We start from the raw sequence: 13,449 nt of genomic DNA on the forward strand, positions 1-13,449 counted from the left end.
CAAGAAGAGGAAGGCTACCGTATAGATTGGCCGGCAGGCTGAGAGGGAGCATCAGATGTCGCTATACGAAGGAAGCTCTCTACCGAAGAAGGCACAACTCGCACACTAGGAAGGGCGAAAGTTGGCACGCTGATTCATGACAGCAACTCCAAGGCTGACCACGTATGTGGCAATGTGGCATGGCTCCGCTTGGGAGATATCATGCAGCCACGGATCAAATGAGCGAAGGGAATTCAACGACGCACACACTTGTGGGGGGCATAGCATAGAGCATGCGTAACCGCTGGCTAGTTCAGAGAGCGTGGGATGGCATGAATTGCGATGGAAGGATCGTGCAGGCCATGTCTGCATGGCCCATGACAACCATTGGATAGACGGCGTTAGTGAAGTTAGAAAAAAATCCCTCCGATTCACCCAAGTCGTCTCGTGTGCATGGCTAGACCAGGGAGCAGCTAACAACGTCGGTCGTGAACAACGTGGAGAATCGACACCCAATAACACCATCGCACCCTGGTCAGCTCTGTACCGCAGCACAATAGTGAGGCTAGAACTCCACATTCCATGCGCTCGTCTCTGTATCCCTTTCGCTCCCTTTTGTAGTCACGACTGCGTCGCTGGCAGCCAGTACCGAAGAATGCCATGCGCAACGTCTGCAGCATGCGTAGACCATGTCGGCGTCGGCTTACCTAGTAGTGACCTGACTTTGAAACCGTTTGTCCGCCAGAGCCTCCCTCCACCCCACTGCGCACGCGAGCCACTTCTGGAATACAAGGGAAGAGTGGTGCTCGCTCTCTCCGAAGACCTCCACCACGCAAGTCGATCGGCGCTTGTGAATCGCGGCAGGCGCGTCAACATCGCTAGATAGCGGCAGCGGCGCAACCCAGACCATGAGAGTGAGTGAGTAAAGTCACGAGAGCCCTCGCCACGGCTCTCGCCATGCGGCGCATCGCTGTGCTTTCCTGTACTTCTCCGTACACGACAGACATCCAGCTGACACGCCCACCAGAGTCCCACATAGATGTTACACACGACCTTGCTATGCTCAAGACATGAACTCGAATGTTGCCAGGTGGGAGCTGGGCCAGCAGCCACACGACGCGAGATGGGCGAATCAGTATCCCGAGGCGTCCCATGCGTCTCTGCCATATGCGTTCCCTGAAGAGCCCGTTTCGCGCCTTGCTGAGGGCTTCGACCAACTATCGCTGAAGAAGGTGCCGAGGACACGCACTTCCCCCGTAGCCACGCGCTCGAAAATCACACGCCATGGCTCCCACAACGGACCCATACGACCGTCGTCTAGCGGAGGAGAAGCGGGCATGCCTCCGAGCCGACCGTTTGCCTCAGCCCGTCGCACGGGGTCGTACTCACAGCCCACACCTCTCGAAGAGTTCCGGGGGTCGAGACCATGGCCTCCACGCGGACACAGACAGGGCGACGCGCTCGATGCGCGCCAGGCTGAGGATTGGATATGTGCCGGAGCGTCTACGTTCAAAGGCTACGGAGAAGCGATACAGAACGCGCCGGCAGGCTACCACCGCTTCTATGCTGTCATGGATCGCGAACACCAGAGCAGAACAGACCGGGCGCCCTTCCAGAAAGACGCATACCGGGACATTTCTCTCAACCTGCTGGGCGCAGCAGAAAGCCAGTTTCCTTGGTTGTCTCTAGAACAGCCGTGTATGGCATATGCGTTTGGAAAGAGTGCTGGAACGTCCACGTTGAATCACTGGGTCAGCAAGTCTGGGAGCCAACCAGCTCCGAGCAAGCGGACGAGCGAAGCAACGCCCAGGAGGATGAAGCTCCTGCAGATCTTGGATCGGTTGCAGAGGTTGGAAGGAGGGCTCGGGGAAGATGTCAGTCTACAGCTCCGCCTCGAGGACAGCATTTGGAACGTGACCTAACCGTTTTTTTTTTGGCAGAAACCGGACGAGATGCAACACTACCTCTACAGCTCGCTCATCGAAGATCCCGCACGTCTCCATGGTCGCCCTTTCATGAGCATCGAGCAGCAGATCCAGGACCTCACCGACATACTGCTGAATCCGCAGTGGATAGATTTCTCGAACCCAAAGCATCAGGTCGTGGCCAAGTGGTTTGATTCACCAGACCAGCGCAAGAAACAGGACTTCTTTCACCAGCTGCTACTCTCCGTTGAACTGTATCTACGCATACACTCGCAACAGCACAACCACAAACACAAGCGGAGATTGATACCCGAGCTGCACCCTACGATTGCTTGGGACCTTGCGGTTGCACAGCGTTGGCTAGAAAACATGTCGATTACGAAAACGCGCACTTCTACCACGCAGAGCACGTTTAGCTTTAAGCTCAAAAGCAAGAGCAGACAGCGGGAAGCCCTGCGGCTGTTCGCAGCGACGCTGAAGTGGCCCAACATGGACGAAATCGAGTACGTTCTCGATGAACAAGACCCGGGCGAGAAGGCTCTCGAGGACCGCTCGGCAGACGCCATGTCCTGGTTCTCCGGCATCCTACTGCCGGGCAGAACGCTTCCCTGGCTGATTATGAATAGCCTGATAGACTGCGATCGCGATACGGGCGACGCCCTGAAATACCTCACCCACATGCAGCCCGCATCAGGCTTTCAGTATCGGGCAAACACGTACTGGTCCAGCTGCTGCATTGTGGGGAAAGTACTCGGCGCTGCGCGCGGCGTCAAGCAGATTGCTGGCTGGGTGGGACCGTGCATCTACACGCCAGACCTCAAGCGCACCGAGTGCGTCAAGGTCAAGCAGTACGAATCGCCTGAGCCGCGGCTGACCGAAGACGACGTCGTATCCATGGAGGAACGTTCCAACCCCCTAGGTCCAGTGGACGAGACGTATCCCGTGGACGACTACGAAACGGCCATGCCAGACACGGAGGATGTAACGGATCTGATTCGGATCGAGAAGCTGGGCTTCATGCCCGCAAAGGAGCAGCCGTCGTCGACACGCAACCTGCCGGGGGCACCGCTGGTGTTCGATGCCGCGATCCATTTCGCATGCGGCGGGAGCAGCTGGCCGTTGAGGTTGAAGTACGATGTCAGCTTCATCCATGCGTTCCCTTGCCATCAGGGCCCGCACGGTACGTAGTCATTCCCGAGCAGCTCCCTTGTTCCCGCTCATGCAAGCCAGTCCTCTTCTACGACTTCGCCTACACGGCCATCAAGATAGACGACGGCCTCGTCGATGTGCGCGACTGGGGCCAGCAGAGCGGCCGCGCAAGACGCCCCAGCCCCCGGTCCTCTCCCAACAAGAAGAAGAAGAAGAAGAAGAAGAAGGAGGCGGTTGAGGAGAGGGTGTCTGCACACGAGCAGGTCACCCGCGTCCTGGCCATCGAAGCACTCGGCGTCAGCGACAACGAAGTCTTTGCGCGCGCATGGTGCGCGCATCATGGATTCAGCGCGGTGGTGGCCAACACAAAGGAGACGTGCATGGCTTGTGCGATCAGGGAGGCGTATGCGGCCTGCGTGCGTGTCGTTATACTGACCGAGGGCGGGAAAGAACGGGAGAGCGATGCGTGATGTCCAAGAAGACGATCATGAAGACGATCATGAAGACGTGGGGGGGGGGGGGTTGTCGCTCTGTCAACGTTCCGAGCCTACTTCCATGGAGCTGCAGCGCAAGGCGGGTGGGTGGCGCGTGCGTGGCTGACGTTCGGAGGCAGGCAAGCCAGGGTTCATTCATGCAGCGGCGAGGCGTGCGGGCAACCGGCGCGAGTCCTCGGGCGACATCACGTAGGTAGAGCTTGGTCCGCCCGCAGCCTCCCGCAAATTCACGTAGAGCTTGGAAAACGCTCGCACGCGCCCACAAGGTGCGGATTCATCTGTGCTCGACTGTGAGGTTGGAGTCGGACGTCTTCCTGTCATCCATCGCCCGTACCCCAGTACGGATGCGGACATCTCCCCGCAAATCCACCCCCGACACCTCACCGGTCCCTCTGTCCACACCTCGCCAGGGCTTCCAACCCATCTTCCCAGCCCGCGAGGCCGATCCATTGCAGGCTTGCATCGACCCGCGGCTCCGGCCCGCACCCGCCCTCGACAATGGGCCGTTCCACCATCCCACCCGCCCTCGCCGAGCTCTCGAAGCCTACCTCGCCCGATGCGCAAGTCGCCGCCCTACGAAACCTCAAGAACGAGATTGTCGGACACGAGCAGAGGAAGGAGCTGGCCGTCACGCATGGCCTCGTCCGCCCCCTCGCCGCCTTGCTGGACGAGGGCGCCAGGAAAGGAGGCAGGAGGAGACACAGCAATGGCGCGGCCCAGGAGCTCCAGAACGGGTCCGCCCCTCGGTCGCAGACACGGCACGCCAAAGACGACTGGACGGTAGACGACGAACTCCGACTCCAGGCTACGCTGGTAGTCGGCAGTCTGGCGAACGGTGAGCATGTCGTGGCACAGCACGGGAGCTGTCGAGACTACCATGGCTGATACAAGGTGCGCAGGTGGCCCAGCATTCACAACCCCCTTGCTCGCAGGCCAAGTTCTCTCTCCCCTGCTCGAAGCACTACGACCGCGCGAGACACCGACACGACTGCTCACGGCCACGCTCATGACCCTCAACCAGATCGCCGATGCCGTTGCGCAGGAGAAGCCGGGGTCTGACGCGGGCGGGCAGAGCCTCGCGGCCGCGGTGAGAGAGCAGCTCTACACGCCATCCGTGGTCGAGAACATGGCCGAGATACTGGCGCAGACGCCTGGTCCGTCCCAGGCCAACCACCAGCAGGCCCTGCTGGCGACGCAACTGCTTACCAAGACATGCGTGGAGGAGCCTCAGAAGAAGATGCTCGTAGACGCTGGGATACTGCATCTCCTGGCTGGCAAGCTAGCCAGCGTTGCGGCGGCAGACCAACGGCTTCCTCAGACCGAGTCCACGCGGTCGCAGCGAGAAGAGGTACCGTGGAGCTTCTCGTCTGCCATCATGGAGGCTGTCGCAGTCATTGTCAGGGACTCACACTTCTACACCGCACGCTTTCTATACTCCCAACCTATACAACAGCTCTTCGGCTGGCCCAAGGAACGCACATCGACCGCATACGATGCACCGAGCAGCTCCACACAGCCCTTGTGGGACACGCTGATACCGCGTGTGCAAACCATGACGAGCAAAACGGACCCTTACACCAAATCCTGGCCAGCCCTGGGCTCGTACACGGCAGTGGCTGGCGAGAGCTACACTCGGCTACCTAGCATGGAGTCGCTGCAACAAAACTCCAGCCGCAGCATCATCACAGACGAGTCTGAGTCGCCTCTGTTCATATGGCTCATGTATGTGGCGCGGCGTAGCGAGGGTGCGGAGCGCTTGTCTGCGTGCCATCTCCTGGCGCTGCTGAAGAAGTTTGGCGACAAGTGGCCGCTGAACGATCCCTCCAAGGTGACGCGGGAACGACACTTCTCGTACTTGGTCGTTCCCTTGGTCGTCAAGATGATCGAGGAATCCTCCGAACAGGCCAAAAAGGCACACACGCTCAGCCCTGCAGCGAGAGACGAGATGCGATTCGTGCTCGAGCGCTCGCCCCTCGTCCTGGCCGAGCTGGTCGCTGGGAACAAGGTACTTCAAACCGCTGCAGTGGATGCGCGAGTCCTGTCTACGCTTGTGCAAACACTAAAGAGGTCTTTCGAGCGAGTCACGACAAACGCGAAGCCTCTCTGGCAACCGAGATCTGCATCCTATCAAGTCAAGGACGCGGCCATCGACCCCGAGTCTTCTAGCCTGGGAAGGCCCGGGCTTGACGCAGGTGTCCTGCATGCATACAGGTGCAGGGAGAGTGCGCTGCTGGCTCTGGCGGCAATAGCCGGAGACCAGGATGGGTACCGGAAACTGGTGATCGAGATGGGTGCTGCGACACACATCATAGAGTCCTTGGTCCCCTACTCGGACTCGAGCGAGAAGGACGGCAATCCTGACGCTGTCCTCAAGGCAGCTTGTAACGTTACAAGATCGCTGTCGAGATCGGTCAGCGTGCTCAGGACAAGTTTGATTGATCATGGGATAGCGAACCCCGTGTTTGGACTGCTCAACCATCAGAATGTCAAGGTGCAGATCGCGGCTACGGAGGTCATCACCAACCTGGTTCTGGAGGTGTCGCCAATGCGCACTGTAAGTGTACCACGCGACCTGAAGGTTTGCAGCGCTGACGCAACGGACAGGAGATCATCGAAGCGGGAATCATGAAGACACTCTGTGAGCATTGCCGCTCCGCCAACTTCGATCTTCGATACGGCAGTCTCTGGGCCCTGAAGCACCTCTGTCTTGGCATACCGTTCGCCATGAAGATACAGTGCCTGGACGAGCTGGGCGTCGGCTTCTTGATGCAGACGCTCAGTGGTGAATCTACCAAGCCTGCAATGGCCACGCCGAACGCTGCAGGTGAGAGGGTCGATATCCTAAACGCCGTTGATGAGCCACCCATGGACGTCGACGAAGAGCCATCTTCTTCTGAAGATGAGGACGTGATGACTGACAGCATACCATCGATGCGACGGCACCAGCGCCCCGGCTCTCGGTACGCCAGCGCAACCAACATCCGCGACCGACTCCAGCAGATCAAGAATGACGAGCTAGACCCGCGGCTCAAGCTGGAGCGCGAAGACCAAGCAATCCAAATGCAGTCGTTGGATTTCATCCGCAACTTCTGCTCCGAGGAAAAGCAATCTGGCGAGATGATCGACCATCTCCTCAAGACCTACGGTCACAGTCGTTTCTTCGAGATGCTGGACTCAAAGATTCGCCCAAAACCCTCATCTACCACAGCCTCCTCCCAACACGCACAGACACAGACACAGGCCGATCCCGCTCCCTCCTACTGGCCCGGTACAACACAGCAACGCCCCCCATATCCCTCTTCGCCAGCCACACAGCCGAATTGGACGCTCTACCAATCTTGGGAGATCCTAAAGGCCGCCGTGTTCATCTTTGTACATCTCGCCAACGGGCGACCACACCACCGCTCTCTCCTCCTCTCACAAACATCCCTCATGCGGCACGTGCTCGCTCTCTTCTCCTACCCCAACCGCGACGTGCGTCTAGGCTGCGCGTGGATGGTCATCAACCTCGTCTGGGTCGAAGACCACACCGACGAGAACGCGACGAGGGAGCGCGCGCGCGTGCTCAGAGACATGGGCTTCGAGAGCGCAGTAAACCTACTGACGAGAGACGCGGATCTGGACGTCAGGGAGCGCGCCAAGACGGCAAGCGATGTGCTGAACAGACTGAATGGAGAAACCGTCCCAGAGGGAAGGAGGACAGCCGACGCGCAAGGAAGAGCAGGAAGCGGGTATGCAAGTCCGAGCCAGACATTCGGTGTGGACGGACTGAGAGGGCTGCAAGGGTGGAGACATGACCCACGAGGTTGAGAAGCGCGTAGTACGGACAGAGAGCGAGAAGCAGCATGTACAATCTCACGCCTACACCCCGCGCTTCCGAACATTGCGTCCCCGACGTGTACCGGACGTGCTGTCTCGTTTCACCTCGACCACATCCAACCACACCCACCACCTGCCAGCACCAACTCCCTCGTACCTACCTCCTCTCCACCCCACCTCTCAGCACTTCCACCCATGCTGCACGCTGTAATTCAGAATCTGGGAATCATCATACTCTGCTCTACCCTGCCTATTCATTCTTCTCTCTCTCTCTCTCTCTCTCTCTCTCTTTCTCTTTCTCTTACGATACTTGCTTGGTTCTTGATGTCTTTGCTATTCTGCTTATATATATGTATATATATTCTCTGTTATAACTCTTTTTTAACTCTTTTATAACTCTTTTTAAACTCTTTTTTATGTATTTACGCAGTATGTAGTGAATTAGAATCTAGGAATGTTGATGCTCTGCTCTGCTATGCTACGCTCTGCTATGCTATGCTCTGCTCTCTCTCTCTTTCTTTCTCTCTCTCTCTTTCTTTCTCTCTCTCTCTTAAGATACTTGCTTAGTCCTTAGTATCTATCTATTCTGCTTATATATTCTCTATTATAACTATTTTTTAACTATTTTTTAACTCTTTTTTATGTATTTACGCAGTAGGTAGTGAATTAGAATCTAGGAATGTTGATGCTACGCTCTGCTATGCTACGCTCTGCTATGCTACGCTCTGCTATGCTCTGCTCTCTCTCTCTTTCTTTCTCTCTTTCTCTTACGATACTTGCTTGGTCCTTAGTGTCTTTGCTATTCTGCTTTTATATATTTATTATATATATATTCTCTGTTATAACTCTTTTTTATGTATTTACACAGTAGGCAGTGAATTAGAATCTAGGAATAACAATGTTTCCTCGTCGGGGGTCGCTGCGGTGCTCGAGAGGCAGTTTGTTGCCGGGACTTCCAGTAGGGAGAAAGGGAAAGGATAGCACAATCAGCCGACAGCATGTTTCGGATAGATGACTGCTGAAAGGAAACGGCGAGCCACACTCATGTGTCCCGAGTTCCTCGCCGGGCCAAACGAGCATCAGAGCGAGGATGTGGGGATGCGGAGTCGGATCAACACCTTCCTCTGTTCTGCTTTCTCCTTCCGATAGTCCCGTTTCCATACCTCTCATGGCACTATGCAGCCTCAGCCCATCCCACGGCGCGTATCAACTTGCGCTAGGAATGGGGGGGGAGTGCACTACGGAATAAGGTAACATGGCGTTTCTACCCGTCTTTCTTTCTTTCTTTTCCCATCACATCTGCTGCGCACGTTCTCGAATTGCGGAGAATACAATCCGTACCCCCCCATGCTATCCGCCTACCCTGTTTTCGCGGAACAGCGGCAAACGCTTCTCCCGCCTTTTCCACGTCCAGCCGTCGACACGTCGAGGATGCTTTCTCGCAGCAGCGGCAGCGGCAGCGGCAGCGGCAGCGGCAGCGGTAGCGGCAATGGCAGGCGCTCCCCCACATTTGCATCCAAAATCGGTACGAGCGACCAACGTCTCCTGTTGGGACTCCGAGGAGACGACTCGATCTCGTGTGTGGAATGGAGCAGCGCCCTCGTGCTTTGTGCGAGGAGCTGTAGGCATCGCGCGTGGTCGGATTGTCGAGCACGACGGTCACACTGGCAGTGCGGGAGGTGTCAAACCCCTGCAAAGTGGCTGGCGCTCGTTTTTCGCTGCGTTTTCAATAGCTGGTCGACCGGGTTCCGCGTACTCGCTAGCAATGCCCTGGCTGCCTTGTCGAAATCAAAAGAACGCGAAGAAAGAAGGAGAAGAAGAAGGAGAAGAAGAAGAAGAAGAAGAAGACATGCCATCTGCTTTGGGCTTCTTGTCTACTTCTTACACGCTCAATGCCTTGCACGGCATCTCTCGCATAGCCTGGTAGAAACCGCACGTCCGGAAATCAGTTCCAGTGAACGACGAGCATGCTCTGCTCTCGGAAACAGTAACAATCTCGGTACACGTCCTGCTCGTTGCTGTCTTCGCTCATCCACCAGCATACACCGTACCAGCATCAAGACAGAAAAGAGCACCAAGAGCTCTGCGCTGTCACCCGTCTCTCGAGAACAATCTGGGCGCTTCGCATCCTCGCACAGACTGTATTCCCAACCCCTCACTTCTGGCAGACATGGATTGCATTTCCTCCCAGCCGTCAACATGAACAACGTATGCCTGCTTTTTTTCCGCGCCCGAGTCCGGAAATCAAAAGTGCGACGACGGATGCTCGCTCGGTCTCTCTGCCGCTCTCGACACACGCGCGGATCAGGCGTGTGTGTGTGCCTTGCTCTTCGCACAGGGGGATACTTGATGGTGGGTGGAGCGAGCAGGACTGCCGGGGATAAACACGGGCAACGCCGGCCGTGCGGTGACTGCTCCGCTTCAACACCGATCACGCAGGTCGTCCACACCGTTTTATGCAGAGACAGTGGAGGTTAGACAGCTATGGCTGGGATTGCTGATTCTCTGCTCCCTCTTTGACTGCGTGCTTGGCGGGGAACGGCACCGACCAGACCGAGTGTAGCGAAGCAAAGTGCGTCCGGCTTTCCACGTTCGGAATCTCCCTTCTCTTCTCTCCGTCGTCTTCTTCGTTGAGATAAGCAAGTGAATCGAGCAAGCGTTCTCGCGCTACGTGCTGGTTGACTCTCACCTCTTCCTATATATATATATATATTTCTTTTCGAACGCTCTACCATGCCTTCTCCGGGATCTTTTGCCAATGATAACAATGATAATCATGTGTCGCGGGTGAGTTATTGCAGGTGGAAGCCCAGAATCACTACGTGCGGCACCAATTACTACGACAGGTATCGTGTCTCGATGACGAGATTGCAAGCTTGCAGCACTCTTTCTTCCTCGCGTCTTTGCAGCGGCTCGCGATGGAGAAGGAAGGTCCGTCGCTGTCATGTGCTTGTGAGTAGCTGCTCTTCCTCGACTGCTTACAGGGCCTTCATCCTTTCTGTCAGCATCTTTATCGAGGGCACTGTCTCCTCAGCTCCTATGATCTCGTATTCCTTCATGGAGAGCGAGAAATTTGGCTTGACAGATAAAAGTCATGTGTTTCTCCGTTGTCCAATTCGCACAGGAGATGCGGGATGCGCAATTCATGTTGTTTTCAGCCGCTGGGATTGCAACCATCGCCCTGCTCGTGTGTGGCGAAGATGTTGACGTCTGATATCCTAGGACGTACACGTACTGTTCGCTTGTGATGTGCGACTTCGATGGCAAATCGATACAACAAGCAGCAAGTTGTCTTTGCGTTTAGTATATTCGTGCGCATGAGATCGCCAGCGTGGAATCACAGTACGTAGAAAACATACTTGATGTGCTGTCAGAATGCTGTTGCGACCTACGATAACACGGACTGCTATGTCTGTCATCAAAGACTCGTATCAGTTACAATGCTCAAGCACTCCGAAGTCTTTCTCGTAACAAACATCTGCTGCTGAGGATGAAAAGCAACGGAAAGATCGGCAAACACTGTATTGCGTGAAGAGGGCGATGGTTCTGATGCCAAACTGAACGCCAGAAAAAGCGAGCCGTGAGCACGAATCCTGGTCTCGTGCATGTTCGGAACCATCAGGCAATGAAACAGAACCGTCACTGACCATTCGAGCGCCGGCAGAATGGAAGCGTTTAGCGCATCTGGGTATTGCTGGCGGTGAGTGTGGGGTCATCTAAAACTCCGGGTCAAATTCGTTGAGCCAATCTCGAGCACCCTAGATGCACACTGGCTGGCCTACTGGGCGTTTCTCACGACGCCGCAGCTCGCATCGAAAATTTGCCCACGGCCGGAACGCATTCGCCAAGATGCGCACAAAAAAGACGCATTTCACAAGCCGACGTCGGAAGGGATCGTTGCTGGGCGGAAAGGCTTGGCACATTACTGCAGGTGTAGTACAGGCGCACAGTAACGTCTGGGCAGTAGCGGGGAGCCATCGTACCTCGTGTAGCGTATGGCGGGGAGGTGCAGGACGAACTCATAACAAGGGAGGATCAATAACAGGTGACTAGAAATTGACCAGAAGAGCAGGTGCGTTGCGCAAGGAATCATGTGCTTCAATAGTGGTGTCCGTGGCCTACTTGGCAGGAAGACTAGAGGCTTGTGATAGTTAGATCCAATCGCACATTGTACCGTGAGATGTCTGGGCAGAATCGCCAGGGAGGAATTGGCAGCAGTGGGCGGAACGCCGCGATCAAGAATTCAGTGTTGTACTGAAGACATTGCGACGCTGTGTGTGCAATCTCACAAAAGGCGCGTAGCCGTAAGGCTCACAATCTCAAACTGTGTTGTTGATTACGTTTCAAAGCCACCAATGGGCGATGGGGGTTGGCCTAGTTGAGACTAGTGCACCTTCTGGATATGAGGCGCTAAAGCTGCCCCTAAGCGGGTCCAACAGCGGAACGAAACAGAAGCCGCTTGATGCGTTCACGCTTGCTGCAAACACGATGCAGCAGGTGAAAATTCGTCGACCTGCAGGTGCATCCAGCCTCACTCTGCAGGGCGCTGTGGTTCTGCCACGACTCGGTGGAGTCCCGGTCCTTTTCCAGACGGAGATGTCGATCTGGTTGCGCAATTCTGGAGGATGGGGGTGGAGCTGCCGCGGCGCCAAGCAGATCACCACATTTTTTCATGCGTGAGTGTTCACGGGTTCATGTGGGCATGGCGACGACGTGCAACATACACATAGTTGATGCTTGGATGTAACAATACTAAGCCTCAGGTGCCAAACGGGAGGCTGGCACACTCCGGAAAATGCTCGTTGCGCCATATATGATCCTGTGATTGATGGAGCGGGTGATGATGTGCTGCGTGCGCAGTGGTAGCTTTGGTGTATCAAATGGTCTTCACTGGTCGTTGAGTTGCGCAAGGAACAGTTCGCACATGAATTCCTTCCAGAAGGTTTCTGAGTTGGCAAAATTGTCTGGAGCCATTGAGCAAATCGATATTGCTCTTGCCGTCATTCCCACAGAACGCCCGAGACAGACGTGTAATCCCGACCCGGTTCATGAAGTTCTAGACGAGGTTGACCTTTGCATTTGGGGAAGAGTAGGCAAGAGGTTGGGGGTGAAACATGCATAGTTGCAGATAAGCAAGTTTCCTGCCTGGCTCTTTGTAAAACACGATGGCGGTGGTTGGGACGGTTTTCGTAGTCCAGGAATTGCGGGACTTGACGGTAGGTCTGAAGTCTGTCAGGGTCCATGACAGGACACACAAAGCTTCGCACAGGTCGACCTGCAGGACGAGTCTGGAGAAGAGGTGGGAGAGCACATCCTGCGTCAAGTCGCGGAGAAACTGAGGAGAAGCTGGAACGAGCGGTACGGTTAGTGATGGTCTACAGGTGGGTACAGACCAATATCCGAAGCGCTCGGACGTTGGTCTTGAGATGTTATCTTAGGCGCTCCACCTGGTCGAGGTAATGCAGGCACAAAATGGTTCCCTGTTCATTGTCGGGGAGCATGATTGGCATTGCGAGTCTGAGAAGACTTGTATCGTGGAGTTGTGCTCAATGAAACAAGACGTCGGAAAAATTCTCCAGACGAAACGATAGTTGTCCAGACACGCGGCTCCCGCGTGCAGGAGCGGCGCCTGAGGCAGGACATGAGCATGGTGCGGCAGTAACGTCGACGGTCCGACACCGGGAAAAGCTTGCGATTCAAGGGAACACGACAAGAGAACACGGCAAGAGAACACGACAAGGGAACACGACAAGGGAACTTGGCCGAGGCAAAGTGGTAAGTCGATGGAGTCGCGATGATAGGCATGCGCGGTCATTATTCCCGAGCGCGATGCGGCGGTGAGCCTGCTCAAATCAAGGTGCCGGCGAAGCATCGGCAGTCGCAACTAGTGGATCCTTGGAATAAGAGGTCACGTGCGCATTCTGGGCCGGTGAGTGTAACTTCCGCATTGGGGATGCCTTCCATGGAATGTAGACTTTGGGTGGGCTGGCCGCACACGGTGCCCCAGGACAGCGCAACAGTATCCAAAGTGGGAGGCCCTGCGTTTAATGAGTCCCCAGTGTTCATTGCGACGGCGCGCGCTT

The 13,449-nt window shown here is 55.8% G+C and overlaps 2 protein-coding genes across 2 annotated transcripts, besides 12 other annotated features; both read left to right on the plus strand.

Moving 5' to 3' along the window:
• Positions 1 to 1,049: 1,049 nt before the first annotated feature.
• Positions 1,050 to 3,523, plus strand: EKO05_0008750 (uncharacterized protein; the record flags this gene model as incomplete). The annotated part of the gene is made up of 3 exons (XM_038941716.2): positions 1,050 to 1,853; positions 1,920 to 3,084; positions 3,135 to 3,523. 3 exons carry the CDS (start codon positions 1,050 to 1,052, stop codon positions 3,521 to 3,523), a joined length of 2,358 nt encoding a protein of 785 aa, XP_038796281.2.
• Positions 3,254 to 3,280: a tandem repeat.
• Positions 3,524 to 4,045: 522 nt separating the features above from the next.
• EKO05_0008751 (uncharacterized protein) lies at positions 4,046 to 7,357 on the plus strand (the record flags this gene model as incomplete). Its single annotated transcript, XM_038941684.1, has 3 exons — positions 4,046 to 4,382; positions 4,447 to 6,101; positions 6,152 to 7,357. 3 exons carry the CDS (start codon positions 4,046 to 4,048, stop codon positions 7,355 to 7,357), a joined length of 3,198 nt encoding a protein of 1,065 aa, XP_038796282.1.
• A 111-nt stretch (positions 7,358 to 7,468) lies between these two features.
• Positions 7,469 to 7,499: a tandem repeat.
• Positions 7,500 to 7,627: 128 nt separating this feature from the next.
• Positions 7,628 to 7,668: a tandem repeat.
• A 41-nt stretch (positions 7,669 to 7,709) lies between these two features.
• Positions 7,710 to 7,728: a tandem repeat.
• Positions 7,729 to 7,826: 98 nt separating this feature from the next.
• Positions 7,827 to 7,864: a tandem repeat.
• Positions 7,865 to 7,917: a tandem repeat.
• A 135-nt stretch (positions 7,918 to 8,052) lies between these two features.
• Positions 8,053 to 8,116: a tandem repeat.
• Positions 8,090 to 8,134: a tandem repeat.
• Positions 8,135 to 8,177: 43 nt separating this feature from the next.
• Positions 8,178 to 8,199: a tandem repeat.
• Positions 8,200 to 8,810: 611 nt separating this feature from the next.
• Positions 8,811 to 8,855: a tandem repeat.
• A 303-nt stretch (positions 8,856 to 9,158) lies between these two features.
• Positions 9,159 to 9,214: a tandem repeat.
• Positions 9,215 to 10,062: 848 nt separating this feature from the next.
• Positions 10,063 to 10,079: a tandem repeat.
• The last annotated feature ends 3,370 nt before the right edge of the window (positions 10,080 to 13,449 follow it).

The sequence above is a fragment of the Ascochyta rabiei genome, chromosome 15 (genome assembly GCF_004011695.2).
Source record: "Ascochyta rabiei chromosome 15, complete sequence".
Taxonomy (NCBI): Eukaryota; Fungi; Ascomycota; class Dothideomycetes; order Pleosporales; family Didymellaceae; genus Ascochyta; species Ascochyta rabiei.